General features: G+C 37.5%; 2 protein-coding genes and 1 pseudogene across 3 annotated transcripts; 1 reads left to right on the top strand and 2 right to left on the bottom strand.

Moving 5' to 3' along the window:
* Positions 1–4,903: 4,903 nt before the first annotated feature.
* On the bottom strand, positions 4,904–6,939 carry LOC113082665 (dolichyl-diphosphooligosaccharide--protein glycosyltransferase subunit dad1-like). Its single transcript, XM_026254208.1, has 3 exons — positions 6,619–6,939; positions 5,990–6,153; positions 4,904–5,098 (listed from the first exon to the last, which is right to left on the bottom strand). The coding sequence occupies exons 1-2, from the start codon at positions 6,827–6,829 to the stop codon at positions 6,023–6,025; spliced, it is 342 nt and encodes a 113-aa protein (XP_026109993.1). The 5' UTR covers positions 6,830–6,939; the 3' UTR covers positions 4,904–5,098; positions 5,990–6,022.
* Positions 6,940–7,311: 372 nt separating this feature from the next.
* Positions 7,312–12,904, top strand: LOC113082661 (protein ABHD4-like). 2 transcript variants are annotated; one of them, XM_026254205.1, is made up of 9 exons: positions 7,322–7,456; positions 8,525–8,567; positions 8,660–8,748; positions 9,712–9,816; positions 9,910–10,198; positions 10,879–11,063; positions 11,929–12,040; positions 12,115–12,301; positions 12,375–12,904. In XM_026254205.1, exons 3-9 carry the CDS (start codon positions 8,709–8,711, stop codon positions 12,462–12,464), a joined length of 1,008 nt encoding a protein of 335 aa, XP_026109990.1. In that variant the 5' UTR covers positions 7,322–7,456; positions 8,525–8,567; positions 8,660–8,708; the 3' UTR covers positions 12,465–12,904. The 2 variants fall into 2 exon arrangements, with proteins under 2 accessions (XP_026109988.1, XP_026109990.1); XM_026254203.1 differs by lacking the exon at positions 8,525–8,567 and having other exon boundaries at positions 7,312–7,456.
* Positions 12,905–13,747: 843 nt separating this feature from the next.
* On the bottom strand, positions 13,748–20,817 carry LOC113082654 (protein-glutamine gamma-glutamyltransferase K-like; annotated as a pseudogene).
* Between the last annotated feature and the right edge of the window lie 363 nt (positions 20,818–21,180).

The raw sequence follows: 21,180 nt of genomic DNA, 5'->3' as shown, positions 1-21,180 counted from the left end.
GTGAAGTAACCCCAGACAAATTACGGGGAATGCCGCTGCCATTAGACCTAAAAGTCTGAGGCACAATCTCGCTGTCACTGTGCGACCCACTTTGAAGCGCCACACGCATGATGCAATCGACTGAGTGCGCGGGACAAAAAGCTTGGCTGTCATCGCGCGAGAGTCCAATTCTATTCCCAGAAAGGTTATCCGTTGAGAGGAGATAAAACACTTCTCTGAAAATTCGTGTGTAAGCCCAGGCTCTTAAGTGATTCAGCACAAGAACCCGATGAGAATGTGCTTGAGTCTGCGATTGCGCTAAAACCTGCCAATCGTCTAAGTGGTTCAAACACGGACGCCCTGGAGCCGCAACAGGGCCAGAGCTGCATCCATGCATTTTGAGAAGTACGGGGTCACAATCCGCCGTGTCTTTTTTTTTTTTTTTTTTTTTTACAAAATAACGGCTGTAAAAACCCTGCCTCCATCTGAGAGGGGTGTACGTCTTCTATAGCCCCTTTGCTCAGCAGAGTTGACATCTCCTGTAGCAACTTCGCTATTTCCATCGGTTTACCACCGTGGAAAGAATTCAGCGGAAAGAGGCGGGCCTCTTAAAAAACTGAATAGTGTATCCGTGACAAATTGTTCGTAACACCCATTGAGAAATGGCAGGCAAGCATTCCACACGGCCCGAAACTGTACTAGCGGTCTCAAAATTTCCACTTTCTGCAACGCTGTAATACACATTAAATGTCCGTGCATGGAAAAACCTGCGGCATTTGTGCACAGGGGAAGTGTATGCATAAGAGCCATTGCGTCCCGTTGTGTATAATCCTGAAACGTGTACACGGCAAGAATTAGGCCAACGAATTGAACATCGGGCTCTGCTGCTAACGAAAAGCGGCGGCTGTGCGAGCCGTCATAAACGGGTCGTCTGTGTAGGACCCTTGAATTGCCCCTCAAATTCTGAAAGCTGGATTGCGCAGAGTGTCTGAGGGATTTATTTTTTTTTTTTTTTTTTTTTTTTACTTTGGCGTTACAGCCCGATCCAATGCTGCTCGAAGCGCTGTTTGCTGCGAGACAGTCAATGTTAGAGCCTAGGGACGGCAGTGAGAGTGTTGGATGTGCATTAGCGGTCCAACAGCACTCTATAGTGGAGGGCACAGTCCCTGGCAAACATGAAGGAAAACGCATGCGTAAACTCGCTGCGTTTCGTTGTGTATAATCCTGAAGCGTATCCAAGGCAGGATTAAATTCACCAAGATAAAAATCGGGCAACGCCGATATTGCGAGAACGTGGCAGCTGTGTGAGCCATCATAAACTGGCCATCTTTCCCAGCCTTTTTTGCCGTCCCTCAACTCTGAAGGCTGGATTGTGCAGAATGTTTGAAGGGGGGCGCTCAAATGATAGCTCAATCCACTGATGCTCGAGGTGGCTTTGCTGCGAGACAGTCAATGTTAGAGCGTGGGGACTGCAGTGAGAGGGTTGGATGTGCATTAGCAGTCCAACAGCACTCTTTAGTGGAGGGCACAGACCCTGGTAAACATTGAAGGAAAGTGCATGCGTCAAACTCGCTGCGTTTCGTTGTGTATAATCCTGAAGCGTGTCCACGGCAGGATTTAATCCAACAAAATAAACATAGGGCCACGCCGGTAACGAAAACGCGCCAGCTGTGTGAGCCATCATAAATTGGCCATATTCGCCAGTCTCTTATGCCGTTCCTCAAACTCTGAAGACTGAATTGTGCAGTGTCTGAGGGGGCGCTCAAATAACAGCTCAGTTCAGTGACGCTCGAAGTGCCTGTGCTGCGAGACAGTCAATGTTAGAGCGTGGGGTTAAGAAAGAGAATAAAATTTGCCGAAATAGACACGACTCGATACGTCTTCGACGAGACTTAGGTCGCGGTGGAGTTCGGCGCGATCCGACAAAATAAACATAGTGGGGAAGAGCGAGCAAGTGGAAAAACTCCAGGGCATCACTGTATTCATAGTCAAGCCGCACATATCGCCCCTAACCAACAACTCGTGCGGGGCCTCGGCGACCGCAGAAGTGAACGGTGGGGGAGACGAGAGGCGACTTAAGAGACTCCAGAGCGCGGATACTTTCTTTATTTTACCATAGCCATAGGCTATCACAGAGAGAACATGTAGAGAGGCTGCAAACGAATTTCTTATGAGTGCCTCCCTGTGATAAACCCATTATGACTCATCGCGTCCGCGAAAGAGGAGTTAAACACTGCTCGAAGAAAATCGCTGGAGAACGCGAGATGATAGGGCACAGATGATTCGCTATTCCTGAAGGAATGAAATCTGAGCGAAATGGCGCGCGGCACCCGGGTATACTATGCGTACGCATGCGTAGGGCAGTGCCAAGCGCTATTTGGCCAATAGGATTGGCGGGATGGTATAGGGCTTCAGACATTCGTCACACCGAAGGTGTTCCCATACGTGGTGAAGTCACCGCAGCATCGAAGTGACCTATGAAAGGGAACTGCATTTAATACATAAACTCTTTTACACAGCGTTTTAAAATGGTAGGTGGCAGTGTTTCATATGACCTGTTTGGCCAATCAATGTACTTGTACGTCACTGTAAAGCCCCTATTTATCTTACTTAGATGAAAGAGAAAATCTTTGGTGCACCAACTGACCAAGGGGTGTCTGTCTAGACATCACATATTGATTTAAAAAAATGTTTGATGGGTGTTCAGGATAAATGATCAAAAGTATCAGTTTTAATTTGAAACAATAATTAATGTTCTGTTATTATTAACTAAGAATGATAAATACTGCTATCTAGAGTACTGTCAATGTCTGCATATATTAATACACAAGTTGATGAATTAACATGAATACATTACAAACATACATGCATTAACAATGAATGTTTACAGTAGTATATTTATTCATTATCAGGAATAAATATACTAATGTTTTTTCGTATTTTATATATCGTTCTGAAAAAGTGATTTGTGCTCTGATTGGCCAGCTATCCAGTGCGTTGTGATTGGCTGAATACCTCAAGTGTTTGAAGGAAATGTTACACCTCTTCCCATACTGTGATGCCGTGCTCCAGACCAGCAGCACGAGACTTCACCTGCTCTGCTCGTGCACATCCCATCATCAGTTCTCTTTTAGCAGTTCAGTCAATGTACTGTTAGGAATTGTTACTGTTAACTGAATAACTCAGGATATTAGTTTCTATCGTGTCAGAGGGAGTGTAAAGCAGATTTTAAAAAATCCAAATAATTTAAGTAATTTGTGGATTAGTGTGTACTGGATATGCTAACCGTTTCAAATGATTCAGTTTTATTTGGTGGACTGGTTTGAACAGTTCACTAAGAAGATCCCATTAAATAGAAAGATTTGTTCGCAATTCGGACATCAGATGAGATAAAAACAATAAAACCCATTACAAATGAGGCATTTGTTGCATCCAGTGGGGATATAATTACTTATTATATTGACTTATATACTGTGTTTTTACATGTTGCTTATCATGCTGCTTAAACATAAAACCATGTCTTCTTTTGTGATCGGAGGAACAACAAGCGCTCTACACTGCTCAAAACCCACATTTGAATCATCATTGGAAAATTATTCAAATATAAAAAAAAACGTACTTACAGGCGGTGAGTCAAAAGCATCAGACTGTCAGACTGCAAAGCTTTCACTATGAAACGTCTCAATGATATGGTGCCGGCAGCAACAGTGACAATCAAAGTTACCCCTCCTTTCTTTAAGTGAATATTTGGGCGGCGTTGCAAATCCTCCCACATCGTGACGTAGAAATGTGTGTGTGTGTGTGTGAGGGGTGTGTTAAAACGAGGCGTTTTAGGTGGTTGTGGTTGTCTCTTAACTTTTATAAAGAATATCTCTTTGGATCTGAGACTTCAGTTTTTGCATCTTTACAGAGCTTTTTCATGCACCAAGAGCTTGTAACACCCCAAAGAGAAAGGAACATTTAATATCGCATCATATGACCCTTTTAAGATTATTGTAATAAGAATTATTTACTTCATGTGCAATGCAGTCGACATTAAAGTGTTTCCCTCTTGAGGTTTCTGGGTATTATGGCTGTATCCTTCTCTAGTTCTCAGGGTTACATTTATTTATATGCAGTAGGTGACAAACCACCACAAATAAAGATTTTAATAAGACTTGAAACAGGTTGTGGATAAGTCACTATTTCAGACGTTAATAACAGAGGAAAGCTTTTTATCATTTACTGATAAAACACATGGCAAAAAAATATATATTAAAAAGTGAGATAAGGACATATTCTCAGTGCTTTTGTTTTTGTAAGCATTCACACATCTTTCACACTGCAGTGTTAGTTGAGAATAACCACTGGTCATTGGTAAAAACATAAACAGCACAATGCACTCATAAGGGTTTGTGCTTACAGAGAAATACATGACATGAAATATCCATTAAAATGAAAGATGATTTTCTATTTAACTGTTACATGTGCAGAAATATCAAAGATTTTCCTGGCCTCCAGTTTCTTCAGTCAGCAGGACTCTCTTAGATTTCATAATGAGACTGAGGGCCTTATCATAAACCCGGCGCAATGCAACACAAGGTGCAGCGCAAGTGTGTTTGCTAGTTTCAGTCCGGCGCCGTTCACATTTTCCCATCCAGTGCCACATCGTTTAAATAGCAAATGCATTTGCGACCATTTGTGCTCCCATGGGCATGCTGGTCTTACTAGCTTGTTTAACCATTTGTGCTCCACACTGCAATTGTGTTCATTGCAATACTAATGAATAGAGACTGTGGCTTCTGGTTTAAATCAAATGGTTTTCAATGTCACATTTACTACAAATTATATATATATATATTTTAAATACATCTCAAACACAAAGATTCACTTCAAATTTAATTACCTAGATTTGTTACAATAAAAACACCACAGGACCATTGAATCTTTTTTAAAGGCATTTAATTGGATTCAACAACTTCCAGAGAGTTTAAGAAACGTAGAAAAATGAAGGAACAAGACCAGAACTTATAGTAAATGATAATTCTCTCAAAACATATATTAACATTGAGAGCTCTGCAGACAGTTGTGTTTGTTTGTAGCTGTTCTGTGCTTGAGCTGCAGCATTTGGTCTTCATATCTGTGAAAATCAAACAAGATTCATCAGAGCTGGTCGCAAAATACCAGATTAGTTCATCTTGAGAAAACAAGTTATAGAAAATACATTTAGAGACAGTTAAAAAATACTTAAGGTGGTTTCTTTCTTCCTATTGCTCCAGTAATTAATCCAGATGACGGTAAAAGATAATATTTTTGCATGATGGCCTTAACAAGTGATGCGACAAAACAATTATTTTCCATTTACTAGAAATAATTAATTGTAAAATAAATCTATATGAAAAATATCCTTTGTTATTTGAAAGTTCTTGATTGTGTATTCCTATTATAGTAATGTGCACTAGAAAACATATCTTCTGAAATACAGAGCAAGTTTTACACAGCATTTTACAAAATTTTACACAGCACACAGTGACATATGACTTGCAAAGTGATATATCCACTTTAGAAATAAGATTTAAAGATAATCAGATGTAACATTTCTAGCAATGTCAAAAAAAAGATGCTCACAGTGCTTAAATCTAAAACAGAAAATTAAATCCAAACAGAAAAAAACTAATCAGTGCTAATCATTTGAAAAATACTGAAATATTGGCTTTGGTGATATATATCAAATCACTGATTATTCAAATGTGTATTTTGCAGGGATTAAAACTAGCCATTTGATGTTGATGATGATTTTACAGATCTCTAAATTCATGGCAATTGATAGCTTTATCTTGAAGGAACATTAACAACAAATGCAGATTAAATTAATTTATACTGAGCAAGCCGTTTACAGTGTATTTTAAATTATCTGGGTGTGATGTTTATCTGCTATCTTTTTTTTTCTGCTGTCTGAACCATGTGACATCAACATAAGACACATAAAAGTGATGCTGAATCATTCACAAGGTGTTACTGGAACACACACCTGCTGTAAGAGGCAGAGACCAGACGCTCGCATTCAGCCAACAAAATTGACAATCACTAGATGCAGAACAGTGTGAGCAAAGAGGAAGTCAGCGAACGCTCTCTCAGGAGACACAGTCAGGAAATCTCTTTTATTCTGAGGGTTGATCTGGATGCGAAGACAGACTGAAGATAGAAGAAAAGCCAAATATTATTAACATATCATATTCAGATCAACATACATTATGAACATTAGGTGAAGTTAAAGTGGTTAAAGATTAGAGAATATTGGATGCTATTATTTATCTTTCTGATAACCAGATTTATGCACATTTGTATTTTTTTACTTTTTTGCTTATGACAAATAAATAAAACTATGCATATTTATAATTATAAAAGAATGGAAGTGTATATACATATATATTGTATACATTAAATGTCATACATTATGTATACCAAAATATAAATATAAATACAGTATAAATAAAACACCAACAACATTATTATTTGCCTTTGAAGGCCCCAAGAAGCCCTTACAGACATTATGAATGGAGTTTGGGAAATGGAAAATATATAAGTTTAACAAGTATACTACCACTGAAACAAATACATTTTGGTTCTTGTCATATATGATTAAGTAAGTGTTAATACCAGCCAGAATGAAGCATCCCACACACGAGATGAATCCAGATAAGAAGCTGTTGAAGGGAAAGGTTCCCACTAGTACACAGTACAGGAACTGGAACACTCCGGTCAGCAGAATATACAGCAGATACGCGTCGATCATCTTCAGCTTGTTCGGTGTGCTGCTCCTGTACTCCTCCACAAAACGCGATATGACTGAAAACACCGAATTAGACATGGTTTCTGCAGGAACAGTACACAGAAACCCTGGAAATCAAGCAGCGCGGAAATGAATGACGTGTAAGAGAGAGAAAGGTGTGCGTCCTCTAAACATTCCCCCCGCTGGAACGTCAAGTGAACTTTAGTTCCGTGGTGCTTGCAAAGAAATTGAACTAATCCTTGCCAAACATCACAATTTTCTCCAGGAATAATTTTCCAAATCCACTCAGAACAACCAGAGACAACTGTGAAACAAATGAAGTATCGGTTTTTAATTCTCAAATTCATAATGTATTCAGATATTTCCCCCCCCAAAATTCCATGATAAAAAATATTAATCCATGTCACCTTATTAGTACACTGAAGTTTTGAAACCTCAACGTTTCATTATAAACATGTTCACAAGTTAAGATAAGTCCCGTTTCATAACATTTCACCCAATTGTTTTATTTCTATGGTGCGGCTCCTTTAAGGGCGCTGACGTCAGTGTTACAAAACAGAAACACAACTTAAAGAGACGCTCTGTGTGTGGCAGTTCCGGTAGCGAATATAAACATGACTGTCTGTTCTTGTGGATCTTTTCTGTATTATGTTTCATACTAATGTCTCCTGCAAACGCCGCGATGCAAGACGAGACTGACGCCGAGTAAGTAACGAACCGTGTTTTTACTGATACTATCATAATACACTCTTGAGAAGCGAGTCGATTGTGTATCATTAAGTTTCCTATTATTATAAAACATGTTATACATATGTTAAACATGTAACTCTTTCAGAATCCATGCAGTGAGTCATAAAAAAATAAAGGAATAGATTTATTCATACTTGGTCTGTCATGATTTGTTCAGGGTGATCTCATAACGTTATGCAAAGTCATGCTGAGCTGTTACATCACTGTGGTTATGGCTCGGTTTTTGAACTAAATAGCATATACAATAATTTACAACTTAACTTTTCTGTGTTATTATTCGTTATTGGAGTGTTCATTTTTAAATTTAAGATTTAAATGTTGATTTAAATGTAAATGGCAATTTCCATTCAAATGACTTACAATACAGATCATAAATAGCATGTTATAATAGAGATGCTACCAACATAATTGACATCTTTGTTGTCTTATTTCTCATTTCAGTGGTTTTTTATTTATTTATTTATTTTTATTATTATTTTTTTAAGCCTAACATTTACATTTGAAAGATTAATTGTACCTTTTACTCACATCATGTACAGAATGGAACATAAATGAAAAATATTTAATAATAAAGTGACACTCCTAAAATATTTTAAACTTTCATCTCAGTTTTCGGTCTTATTATTGTTTATATAATTAAGACTAAAATGTATTAATGCAAATGCCAACTTACAAATCATGGTGTACATTACGTACCATAAATAAAAATTTGTTTTATGATAAAGTGATTCTCCTTAATTTAGTATTCATTTTTTTAATTTAAGACTTAAATTAAAACTTAACTTGAATTAAAATGTAATTTTTGTGTTGATATTAACTTTATTTCACACAGAGTATTGGACAAACCACACACACACACACACACACACACACATATATATATATATATATATACACATTTTATAATAAAGCGATGCTCCTAACATTACTTAACTCTTTATTTAAAACACTATATTTCCTTTGTGTGCTTGCATATAAATTATGCCATCAAAGCATTATTAATACTGGTTTTATTGCCAGCAGGTGACAGGCTTGTACTGTGTATAAAGGCAGGTGACGTAACGCTGTATGTACACAGACCGATGACATGGACAGTTCATAGTCCTTCCTACTGCTCTCATCCATTCACTGACATTAGATTTTTCTCTTTTTCTTCAGACAGACCTCTGGGTACTGGTCCTGGTGGCCCTCTTGGAGACCAACATCCATGTCATTATTGAAAAGTGCCGAATCTAAAATTCTTGCCTGTAAGATCCTCACTGTCACCTTTTAATATTTAGAAATTTTGTCCAGTTATAATATCATAATATCCTATTCTATTATGTGGTTACACTTTAATTTAAGGTGTCCTTCCTTGTTACATTATATGTGCACTTATTATAATAACAATACATTATGCATAATTACATGCAAGTAACTCTAATCCTAATCCTAACTGCTGTAAATTCATGTAGTTTATTAATATTACTCTGTACTTAAATTTATAATTAAACTGTAAACACCTTAAAGGGGTCATATGATGCTTTTTTAAAGATCATTATTTAGTATTTTTGGTGTAACAAAATATGTTGACATGCTTTAATGTTCAAAAAACACATTCTTTTTCAAATACTGTACATTATTGTAGGTCCTCTATGCCCCGCCTCCCTTAAATGTTTAGTTTCCTACAAAGTCCCTCCTGACAAGCACAGTCTGCTCTGATTGGCCAACTAACCCAGTGAATTGTGATTGGCCGAACACCGCCAGCACTCCATAATCGCAAGCTTCATCTTCCAAAATAAATTTAAAGACAATTAATAATGTCCTTTGTCCTTAGTCAAGCCCGAAAGAGGAACAGAGTGGTTTGACACACATCGATAAAGCTTGTATGTGTTTGCATTAAAAAAACCACAGACGGTTAAGACAGCTGACTCCACTGTGTGACCCTCTCTCTCTCTCTCTCTCTCTCTCTCTCTCTCTCTCACACACACACACACATACACGCGATCGCAAAACTCTGCATTTGAACAGTCTATTGCAAAAACTTCTTCATGCACCAAGAGCTTGTAACATTCAAAAGAGAAAGGAAATATTGAAATCACATCATATGACCATGTTAAAAATAAATAATAACCTTATTTTATTCATAATATTATATTTCTTGATTAAATTTTATATAAAAAGAAAAAAATTTATCCCAAAATATCCTGTCCATTCTGCCTGTTGTTCAGGTCTCCAGAATGACGTGTGGTCCAGATTTGTGACGTTGTCAAATCAAAACAGAATATGGACCCTTAAAGTCACCAACAAATCATCCCACAAACACAAAGACCAAGGTAGAGCTTCTATTCCTCTTCTACAGTTGCTGTAAAAGTATTTTGCACAGTTGGATATTGTCTGACCCAGACCGTGTCCCTGTCTCTCGATAGCTGCTAAGACGCCCCTGGTGATGGTCCACGGGTTTGGAGGGGGCGTCGGTCTCTGGATCCGTAACCTGGACACTTTAAGTTGCTCTCGACCCGTCTACGCCTTTGACCTGCTGGGTTTCGGTCGCAGCTCTCGCCCCTCGTTCCCGTCTGATGCCTCATTGGCTGAGGAGCAGTTTATTACTTCCATTGAGCAGTGGAGACAATCTCTGGGACTGGAGCGCATGATCCTATTGGGCCACAGCCTGGGTGGTTACCTAGCAACATCCTATACAATCCAATATCCAGAAAGGTACAAAAAGCTTATAAATTAGAGTACAATAAATTGTAATGGTTTATAATAACAGCTGTCATTTGCTGAGCTATAATTAATTGAAAAAAAATAATAATAATAATTGTTTTCATAGAACACAAAAGATGTTCGTAAAATATTTAATGATTCTTTTTTAATGCAATAAAATATTTAAATGTTTATGTCATGCATTATCAAATTTTGATTAAAAATAGCAGCTTTTGGTAGTCTGAGCAAATAATGAGTCGAAAAGGTATGTTTTTGCAAAAGTAAACCAAAATATAAAAGCAAAATGTAAATGCAAAACAAATCATACAAAATATAAAATAAAACAAACAAAAAGTGGTTGCTGAATTGCTTATGTTACTCTGTTGGTTGAAAATGTCTGCTAAATGTATAATTGTTAATGAAATACATAAATATAAATAAAACAACAAAATCAAAAACACAAAAATCTAAGTAATTTTAAAGGAATATTGTACAAGCACACTTTGAAAAAAAAATCATCAAATTAATTCTATGGGTTTTAAAAATGTGAAACAGCAAAAACAGTATATTGTTTTAAAAAATGAACACAAAAGAATTCTGACATCTTTTGGTTGTCAGCATTGTGGAAGATGTTCTAATTGTTAATATAATGAACTACAAGACCTTGACAGTAGTTGTGTTTTGTGCACTAGAGTCAGTCACCTCATCCTGGTGGACGCCTGGGGTTTCCCTGAGCGACCTCAGCCTCAGTTACAGGGGTCAGGAGGTCAAGGGTCAGAGGTTAAGAGGGTCTCGCCCCCTCGCTGGGTCAAAGCTCTGGTGTCGTTGTTCAGCTTCTTCAACCCGCTGGCCGTCATCAGAGCAGCCGGACCCTGGGGTGAGTAGAAGGAGCATGATGACAGCGACTGCCTTACTGTCCACTAGCATCCTAACTGAAATGTAATCTCATATTTACTGATCTGGAGCAATTTTCATAAGCTTTGCTCCTCACATGAAGTGCACAGGACATGCAACAGCCTTCATCAGTAAAGTTAAGCTGCATTGCTTCTGCTATAATGACAAGTCTGCTAATTTTTATATTTTTCTTTATAAAACTAGGAGTTTCAGTAAAGTAAAAATCATAAATAATAAATTCCATAATTCTAATAATGGAATGTTTTTCATGGCTCACACTTATTAACAATGAAAGTTTCTTTTAGTTCTTCATACTCAGGAATAGCATTTTCTCCCTTAATAAAATATTTGAGTTTTTTTGTGATGTGCAAAATGTATATAAATTAGTTTATTTTTAAAAAATAACCTAATTAATTTTTAATAATAATTTTTGCATTATTACATTTTTATTACAAATTAATTTAAGAATGTCTTCGTCTTTTCTAGGTTGTTATTTCCAATTTTTATTTACATGCGTAACTTTCTACCTGATATATTTAAGAGCATGTCAAAAATTTTGATAAATTATTTACATATATATTAAAATGTTTAATATGTATTGAGAACCACTACTCTATAATAATCATAAAATACTTAACTATAAAAGTAGTGAAATATTCTGATTTGTAATTAAAACTGATTGTACACACAAACATTTTTGCAGTGCATTATGGGATGGACTTCTTCATAAATTTTACATGGGATTATGCCTTAGACTTGAACAAAACTGGAACAAATATTGCTAGGTGAAGTGAAGTTAATGTCCATAATCTGTTATTAAAGACATCATGTCACATGTGGTCATGCAGGTCCAGGGCTGGTAAACCGATTCCGTCCCGACTTCAAGAGGAAGTATGAGGATCTGTTTGATGACGACACCATGACGCAGTACATTTACCACTGTAACGCTCAGAACCCCAGGTACAGTCCTTATACACATGCATTCTCCTAAAGATGCAGAGGAACGTGTATCTATAATTATCTTTTCCTCTCAGTGGTGAGGTGGGCTTCAAAGCCATGTCTGAGTCTCTCGGCTGGGCTAAGAGGCCGATGGTTCAGCGTGTTCATCTGCTGCCCCCGTCGATGCCCGTCAGCATGCTGTACGGAGAGCGGTCCTGGGTGGAGTCATCCACTGGAAACACAGTCGCTCAGATCAGAGGCAAAAGCCCCACCAGCATCACGGTGAGAAATGATCGTGTTTGCACTGCAAAATTCACTATACGACTATACGACTAAAAGTCTTTTCTCTGTACAGCTGATCGAAGATGCTTCCCATCACGTTTACGCCGACCAGCCAGAAGAGTTCAACCGAGTGGTTGAGAGTATTTGTAATACTGTAGACTAAATAAGATGCACATTGGTTTGTAGTTGTAGGCATTTGTATTTTTGAAAGGTCTGTCCTGGGTTTGTGGGATCAGGTTGATGGAAACATTTAAAGGCAAAGCTGTTCTCAGACCTTGTCATGTCATATTCTGATTTTACTATTTGTGGCCTTTACTGTGGAAATGCTCTGTGATTGTACTTGCATGATTTAATGGAAGCTGGTTGTATTTGTATTTTCTAACCTATATTTCTTCAGATTTCTTTACAATCATGGACTGAGAAATCATCCTTCCTGTTTAACCTGTGTAATGAATGCACTGACAATGTTTGGACAGTCATATTGACTAAAAGATGATTAATTATCCATTTAGCATTATAAAGGATTGTCTGTTTTTATAATGATCATATCTTAATACACTGCTGTACCTTTAATAAGATGTGTCTGCAAAGACTTATATATACTTCTGCAGTGGCCATTTTTGTTTTTTATGTATATATTTATAAACGCAATACACGTAATACATAGTTTTATTACATTATATATTATTATCATATAGTATTTTAACTATCCCTTTTAATGTTGTTTATCATGACAATCTTTAAAAATGAACACAACTTTTATGAATCCCGAAGCTTATGCACCACGGTCACGTGACTTTAACTTTTTCCATGAAAGGTTGAGTTAGAAATAAACGAGTTTGCAAGAGCGTGATCATAAACACAAATGAGCCTGTAAAAACGGACTTGAAAGTAGAAGAGTCAACCTCAACAGTCGTACTATTGCTCATTAAGCCACTTGATAGAATAAAAGCTTAAATTAAAAATAAATCAAGAGTGGTGCATTACTGTATAATGTTGATTAGAATAAACGTGATCGTGAGCTTGTCTTATCAGACCCTAGTGTTGAAATGCTAAATCATTTTTGTTTGGGACCAGTAAAATAGTAATCCATGCAGAACTCGACTTTGTTTTTGAGAGCTGTTCTCATTCCTCTTGTAATTACAATTAAGTAACACTGCGAGGCGCTAGATCCAGCATTTCGCCTTTTGAAATAATTAGATACACACTGAATGAAACAGTGCGCCGTATGCAACAATAAATGTTTCAAACACTGTACCTATCTAGTAACATTGTTACATCACAAATGTTTTTTTTATCCAATTTTGTGCTAACATGGGAATTTAATCTACATAAAATAGTTCAATAAAACAAAAATTAAATAAATACCTGACCGTGTTTCTGACTTGTTCATTCTAGAAATAGAAAGTATTGAATGCATTTCAGAGTGAGACACCACATACAATCTGCATTGTGTGTGTGTTTATTTTATTTTTTGTACACTGCACATCTTGACAAAATATATTAGGAGATTCAGGACAGGTAAATACAGAAAATACACAGCCCATAGATTCCAGTATAAATTGTGCACTGCTATGCATTACAATTGACTTTAACATTATTTATTTATTTAAACCCCACCAAGAAACAAATTAGAGCAGGTGTGCAATGCGGAAAGGGAAAGAATTTATGAACATATTATTTATATATACTCATCACGGTGTTATCCATGAGTGAATGAATTAGTGGAAAACAATCTGAAATGCAGCAACACTCTTAATTGAGGCAGAGCTGATTGGTGTGAGCAGATTGTTCAGTAAACCTCTTCAACAAATTAATCTCATCACAGATGACATTTGTTCCAAACCAAAAATACATTATATAAACAATACAAACAAACTACCTTTATCTCCATAAACACCTAATAAGCAATAAAGTGTTACGGTCTTCATATATTTTCATAGTTGAAGGTTCCCAGTTTTTGTAAATAGCAAAATGATGTGAGGATACAACAGAATTATGCATCAGACCAATGCAGCTCGATATGAAATCATTATTAATATTAATCATTTACTCAAAGGAACATTAAATGAGTCAATAATAGTCATCATTGTGAACAGTATGCAATATAAGGCACTACAGCTGCATAGAAACTAAATGCATGAGCTACATGCGTTTATCCACAATAAAATATATATTTTGTAGGTTATCAGTCATCACATAAAATTTTAATACACGTTAATATATCGGCTTACTTTTTCAGCAGTGAACAGATCCATTTGATCAACTAAACTAAAGTAACATTTAATAGACACAATAAATCAAAGCAATACAGTATTTTAAATTATGTCTAAAATGAATTCAAAACAAATTTCAGATCAGGGACATACAGTAGGAATGATTGTATGTGAAAAAGAGGCTATTTCTTGAAGAGATAACCACATGGCTCAATGTAAACACTTTATATGTGCAGTTACTGATGATGCTGATAGTGTGAGTGAGTTCACTGGCTCTCGTGAACGTCGATGTCGGTCACACCGTGCACCTGCGACAGCTGTCTGCAGTCCAGAGACGCCACCAGCTTCCTCTTGCCTGCTATCAAGGGGACGAAGTGCTCCGTCACCGTCACATTGGCATGTTTGCCCACATCACTGAGAAAACAGAGAAAGAGAAGAAAAGAAAGAGAGAGATTAATGCAACATTCACAATACAATAAAAAAAAAAACTACTTCAAAGATTCACGAGCAGAGACCTGAACTGAGTGCAGGTCATTTCGCATTTACTATGATTTGAAGTATAGGTTTTATAATTATTATAGTACACTATTATAGTGTTTATTCATATTTGGAATTAGCTTTTTTTTTTTTTTGCTCTCATTTTTAGTTTTGTAATTCTGTAATTAGTTTGTCAAAAAAAAAAAAAAGATTGGTCATTTTAATGGAGCAAGAGCAGAGAAAGTGAATTGTGTACAGGTCAGTGTTATTTAGTATTTTATATTATATGTATTCTATTACAGTTGTTTGAATCTATTATTGTAACGTATAACAGTATTTATTAATATTAAGAAAAAGGCTATTTAAATATTCATTTTTAGATTAATTTTTTGTATTATTAGTTTATATTAGTTTATTATTAGCTTCATTCCGATTACCAGTGGATCCTGTCTGAATTTCAACCACAATTTAGACCCATATCTTAATTTTGTAGAGATCAACCAACTATTTATTATAATATGCAACATTCAACAAAACTCTGCTTGTATTGTATTTTATTGGAAAAGGGAGATCATAGAGAGCGCTTTAGCAGTTTGAAATAATCTTCTATAAAAATATCCTACAGGGCTGTTTTATCCAGTCCATAATCATAATAATCCTGTTGGGAACTTTGTCCTTTGGGATCTAGATTTTATGTTGTGTTTTGATCATGTAAGAAATTCCCATTAGGATCCTTCAGGATTGTTTCCAAATGTTAGAACTCCGAGAGGAATCCTGCACACATTCCGCTCAGGATAACTCTTACCCAACTTTGATGGGATGGAGGTCTCTCAGCCCGAGTCCTTCCACTCGGATGACCACATCACGCAGAGTACAAGGAAGAGGATTTGTGAATGTGATCTTCACGGACATCTCCTTGCCCACATATGCCTCTCCGATAGACTACAACAAGAAATGTTGGAGATTTACAAACCATCTCTGTTTTGACATGGAGCAAAACATTCAGCAAAACCTGTATTGTGTAAAAAGCGGCTGAGGATTCAGGAAGTCTCACCTCGATGTGGAGATCAGGTGTTCGGAGCCTAAAGCTGGTCTGATTGGCCAAAACCTGCTGGGTCTCAGTGACCCGTCCTGACAGAGTCAGCATGAGTGCGGCCTGGTCCACCAAGCTGATCCTGATACTGTGTGTATGGCAGCACCCAGTCAAGAGTCTTCTCTGGAGGACGTGAAATAGACACAAAGAGATCATCAGCAATGCTTATTTATTTACAGTAATAATACCAATTTTACTTATTTTCAAAAGGTATATGTATAAAGGAAAACCGATTCTTTTGTTTATTAACATTTTATTAATTACTTGATTTTACTTTGTCATTTTAAGAAATAATTTACATTCATATATTATTTTACTGAAAATAATGTAATAATAAAAAATACAAGTATAAAGTACGAAAAAATAAAGTTTTGTAAACAAGCTCATTGATTTTATATGCTTAATTCAATTTATTTCAGATATTAATGTGTTTAAACAGTGTGCACACTGGTACAATGGTGCGAGTAGCGTGCTAGTACAGTGTGCACACTGGTACAGTAGTGCGAGTAGCGTGCTAGTACAGTGTGCACACTGGTGCAGTAGTGCGAGTAGCGTGCTAGTACAGTGTGCAGTAGTGTGAGTAGCATGCTAGTAAAGTGTGCACACTGGTACAGTAGTGCGAGTAGCGTGCTAGTACAGTGTACAGTGTGCAGTAGTGAGAGTAGCGTGCTAGTACAGTGTGCACACTGGTACAGTGGTGCGAGTAGCGTGCTAGTACAGTGTGCACCACTGGTGCGAGTAGCGTGCTAGTACATTGTGCACACTGGTGCAGTGGTGCGAGTAGCGTGCTAGTACAGTGTGCACACTGGTGCAGTGGTGCGAAGTAGCGTGCTAGTAACAGTGTGCACACTGGTGCAGTGGTGCGAGTAGCGTGCTAGTACAGTGTGCACACTGGTACAGTGGTGCGAGTAGCGTGCTAGTACAGTGTGCACACTGGTGCAGTGGTGCGAGTAGCGTGCTAGTACAGTGTGCACACTGGTGCAGTGGTGCGAGTAGCGTGCTAGTACAGTGTGCACACTGGTGCAGTGGTGCGAGTAGCGTGCTAGTACAGTGTGCACACTGGTACAGTGGTGCGAGTAGCGTGCTAGTACAGTGTGCACACTGGTGCAGTGGTGCGAGTAGCGTGCTAGTACAGTGTGCACACTGGTGCAGTGGTGCGAGTAGCGTGCTAGTACAGTGTGCACACTGGTACAGTGGTGCGAGTAGCGTGCTAGTACAGTGTGCAGACTGGTGCAGTGGTGCGAGTAGCGTGCTAGTACAGTGTGCACACTGGTACAGTGGTGCGAGTAGCGTGCTAGTACAGGGTGCACACTGGAACAGTGGTGCGAGTAGCGTGCTAGTACCGTGTGCACACTGGTGCAGTGGTGCGAGTAGCGTGCTAGTACAGTGTGCACACTGGTGCAGTGGTGCGAGTAGCGTGCTAGTACCGTGTGCACACTGGTGCAGTGGTGCGAGTAGCATGCTAGTACAGTGTGCACACTGGTGCAGTGGTGCGAGTAGCGTGCTAGTACAGTGTGCACACTGGTACAGTGGTGCGAGTAGCGTGCTAGTACAGTGTGGCACACTGGTACAGTGGTGCGGAGTAGCGTGCTAGTAAAGTGTGCACACTGGTACAGTGGTGCGAGTAGCGTGCTAGTACAGTGTGCACACTGGTGCAGTGGTGCGAGTAGCGTACTAGTACAGTGTGCACACTGGTACAGTAGTGTGAGTAGTGTGCTAGTATGCCAGTCCGAACAAACCCAAGCTCACCTTCCTGTGGGTTCAGCTCCACATTAAGCGTGTCCTTCTTCACGGTGTCCTTCAGGACGCCGGTGTAGTACATGACTGCCACCTGGCTGTGGAGGGTGGTTCTGCGCGGCTGAGAGCTGCTGTTCTTCACCACGATCTTCAGCTGAGCGTCTTCTCCCCATGCGTGGACCTTCTCCCTCCATCTTCACCTCCACCTGCACATCCTCAGCAATGGGACTGGAGTAGACGTTGGGTTTAGAGCCGTAGCGACAGGCGGTTTCCACTGCGATACGCTCCTCTTCTGAACCTGATGTGACACATTAAATAAGATAATTATACTGTATGTATCCTACATATTTCAAAATGTTTTCTTTTGTGTTGCGCAGAATAAAGGTTTGTGGGTGAGCAAACATTGAGAGAATTTTTAGATTTGGGTGATCTGTCACTTTAAGTCTATTTTCTTATTGGTTTATATTTTGTGTAGCTGAGTAACTGAGAACGATGCTGATCTTTTTTCCTGTTGGTGAAACTCGGTGAATTTTAAACTACCCATTCAGAGATAATGACAGGTATTTTGGTGAAAAGGCTGAGTGGATTACGGGCAGAGGAATGTTAAGCCATTTTATGCCGGTTTAAACAGATATTGTGTGCTCTTGGCTTCCTCTGTCCGGCGATTTAGAAATAATTTCTGCTCTGTGTTGCTCTGGTAAGACAGCAATCGACTAAGAACAATGAGTTTACTCCTGATTGTATGGATAAAAATCTCACAAAGAAAGGTTATATTGCTCCCTAAAAAAAAAAAAAAAAATTTTTCAAAAAAATGTATCGTAATGTATACATGCATGATAATGTATATTCAAATAAAAATTGTCATTACAAATAATAAATTAAAATAATTTATATAAAAAAAATGAACATTAATAATTAATTAACAAAGTTGGATGCTTTGTTTTTTATAAAAAATAAAATACAAATAAATCTTAATATCAAATCAACGTCTTTAGTAACAATATGACATTTCTTCACAGCTTTTGTGAGATTCACTCATATTACAATCTATTTATTTTTCTCCTGGCATTTGGATCTACTAAAGGAAACTACACTAGTTCCCATACGAGTGTTCTCATGATTTTAATAGCATGTGATTTCATCATTATATATACGTGGGCCGTTTGTATTACGCAATATTTAATCAGGGCTTCTTCTTTGACAGCTATAGTTTATGCTTCCTGTGTTTCAGGTTGGTACAGGCAAAACAAGATACTGAGATTGATGTCTGATGTGCGTTTCTCACCTTCAGGATATTTGTAAAGGTGTGTGATGTCGACACGTTCGTCCGAGCCCACAGCTTTAGTGCTGATGCAGTGGCCGACTGCTTTCTTTCACTGTGGATCTGCTTGAAGGTGCCATCCAGGTTCCTCTGCCAGTAGATCTTATCACTGTTCACCTGCAGCAGAAAAAGCACAAGGTTTCAGCAGAAACTCCTTAAAGAGACGAGTCTGTCAAGATATATACAGGCTTCATAAAAAGATGCAGCACGTCAGGACCGGCCTGTTCTGAAGCACATTCACATTTAACAGAATCCACAAGTCTCTTAACTTCTGCATGTGAAGTACTCCGAGTAAAACAGCACATTTCAAGAGAAACATGAGAGCAGGGCGATTCTATCCATTATGAATAAAAAAAAAAACCATAAGAACAGATGATGTCCAGTGTTGATATTAAAAATCACTTTGGGTTATCAAATACAGCCGAAATTTAATAAAATATAAATACAGTATTAGATGAAAAATGAAGCAATCTTAATGTTAACTAACTGAAAGGAAGCAAGTTTAAGCTGCAGTAGAAAAAATACTCAAATAAAACATCAATTACTGAAACTAAAAATAGAACATGAAAATGAAAATTTATCTAAATTTTTATAAATATTATAATAGTAGTATATAAATAACACTCAGATAGAATATTTATCATATAAGAAATACATAATTTACTCAAATATAGTGTAATCCAAGACATCCAAAAAGGAAAGTTTTGAAGAAATTAGCAAGTGCAAGTTATTATATTCTAATGAACAAAAAAGATGATGAATTATGCACAACCGCATGAATATAAAATTATAGTATTTTCTGGAAAAACAAGAAGTTGCACATGAAAATAAGTCACAGCGTGTCAAAATTGCATGTCATATTTCAGAAATAATGTAAAACAGCTGTAAATAAAACTAAATCTTTACAAATATTATAAACATGTATTTTAATTCTTACTACATAAAAAGTCCCTGAAATGAAACTATATTCAGAACAGAACAGGAATTATATCGAAATAAATACACATTTATTATAAATACCAAGTCTAAATGTATTTCTTATATTAATAATAGATTTGAATATCAGTCACTTTGGAATATAAGTTTCAGTACGTTTCATATTATTAAAAAAAACGGATTATATTCCAGAAAAATATAATTTTCAATGAATGTGCACTTCAAAATTTGATTTATCTGTAATGCACGTTTCTAGACAGAAAGGCTGTGAATGCATCTTCTATGGCTGTTTATATGAAGATAATTTGACGTGTCTGGCCTCACCTCAGCAAAGACGAAAGGGGTGTCAAATTTAAGGTAGACCTGTCCGGAGCGAATAGCGGCCAGTGACGCTGGGCCACAGCGGAACGTCCCATAACTGGTCTCCTGAGGTGTGGAGTCCACGGCCTGCCAGCCGCCCAAACCAGGAGGCAGATCCGGACGGGCCATCCAGCAGTCGTTCCACACATGGAAGTTCCTGCAAAAGAGAGGAAATCACAGGAATGATACACCACTACAACAGCATGAAACTTTTCATGAAAATGAACAAATCCTCACCACACAGAGTCCGAGTTGAGATGATTGATTGGTTCCATATTCTCATCTAAATACACATCTGTTGTCAAGGACACATCCGTGTCATGTGCAGACTGGAAATTAGTTACAGAACGGGTAGGAATACCTAAACATCTCAATACTGGGACAGAGGAGAAAGAGAGCATGAGTTTAGACATCTTGTAAATATTCACTATAGAATAATATACATTACTGTTCAAACTTTTGGAAGAAATTAATTCTTTTATTCTACAATGATACTGCACATTTTGACTTTAAGATTAATACATTTCATTTCACCTAAACTTTATTATTTCTTCCCACTGAATTATTCACTGAACTTTTGTTTGATTACAGTAGGTCTTATTTACTGTGGACTCTATAAACAGCATAAAAGTAAAAATGGGGGTAATGGGGTGGCCTACACTTCTGCTGTCCAATCACAGTCGCTCTCTTTTGTATTTTTGGGCTTGATGATATTGTGTTGACTGATGCATCTTCAGAA

This window comes from Carassius auratus, unplaced genomic scaffold (genome assembly GCF_003368295.1).
Source record: "Carassius auratus strain Wakin unplaced genomic scaffold, ASM336829v1 scaf_tig00036640, whole genome shotgun sequence".
NCBI classification, from domain to species: Eukaryota; Metazoa; Chordata; class Actinopteri; order Cypriniformes; family Cyprinidae; genus Carassius; species Carassius auratus.
The sequence above is the reverse complement of the archived record's forward strand: the minus strand, read 5'-3'. Positions and strand labels throughout refer to the sequence as shown.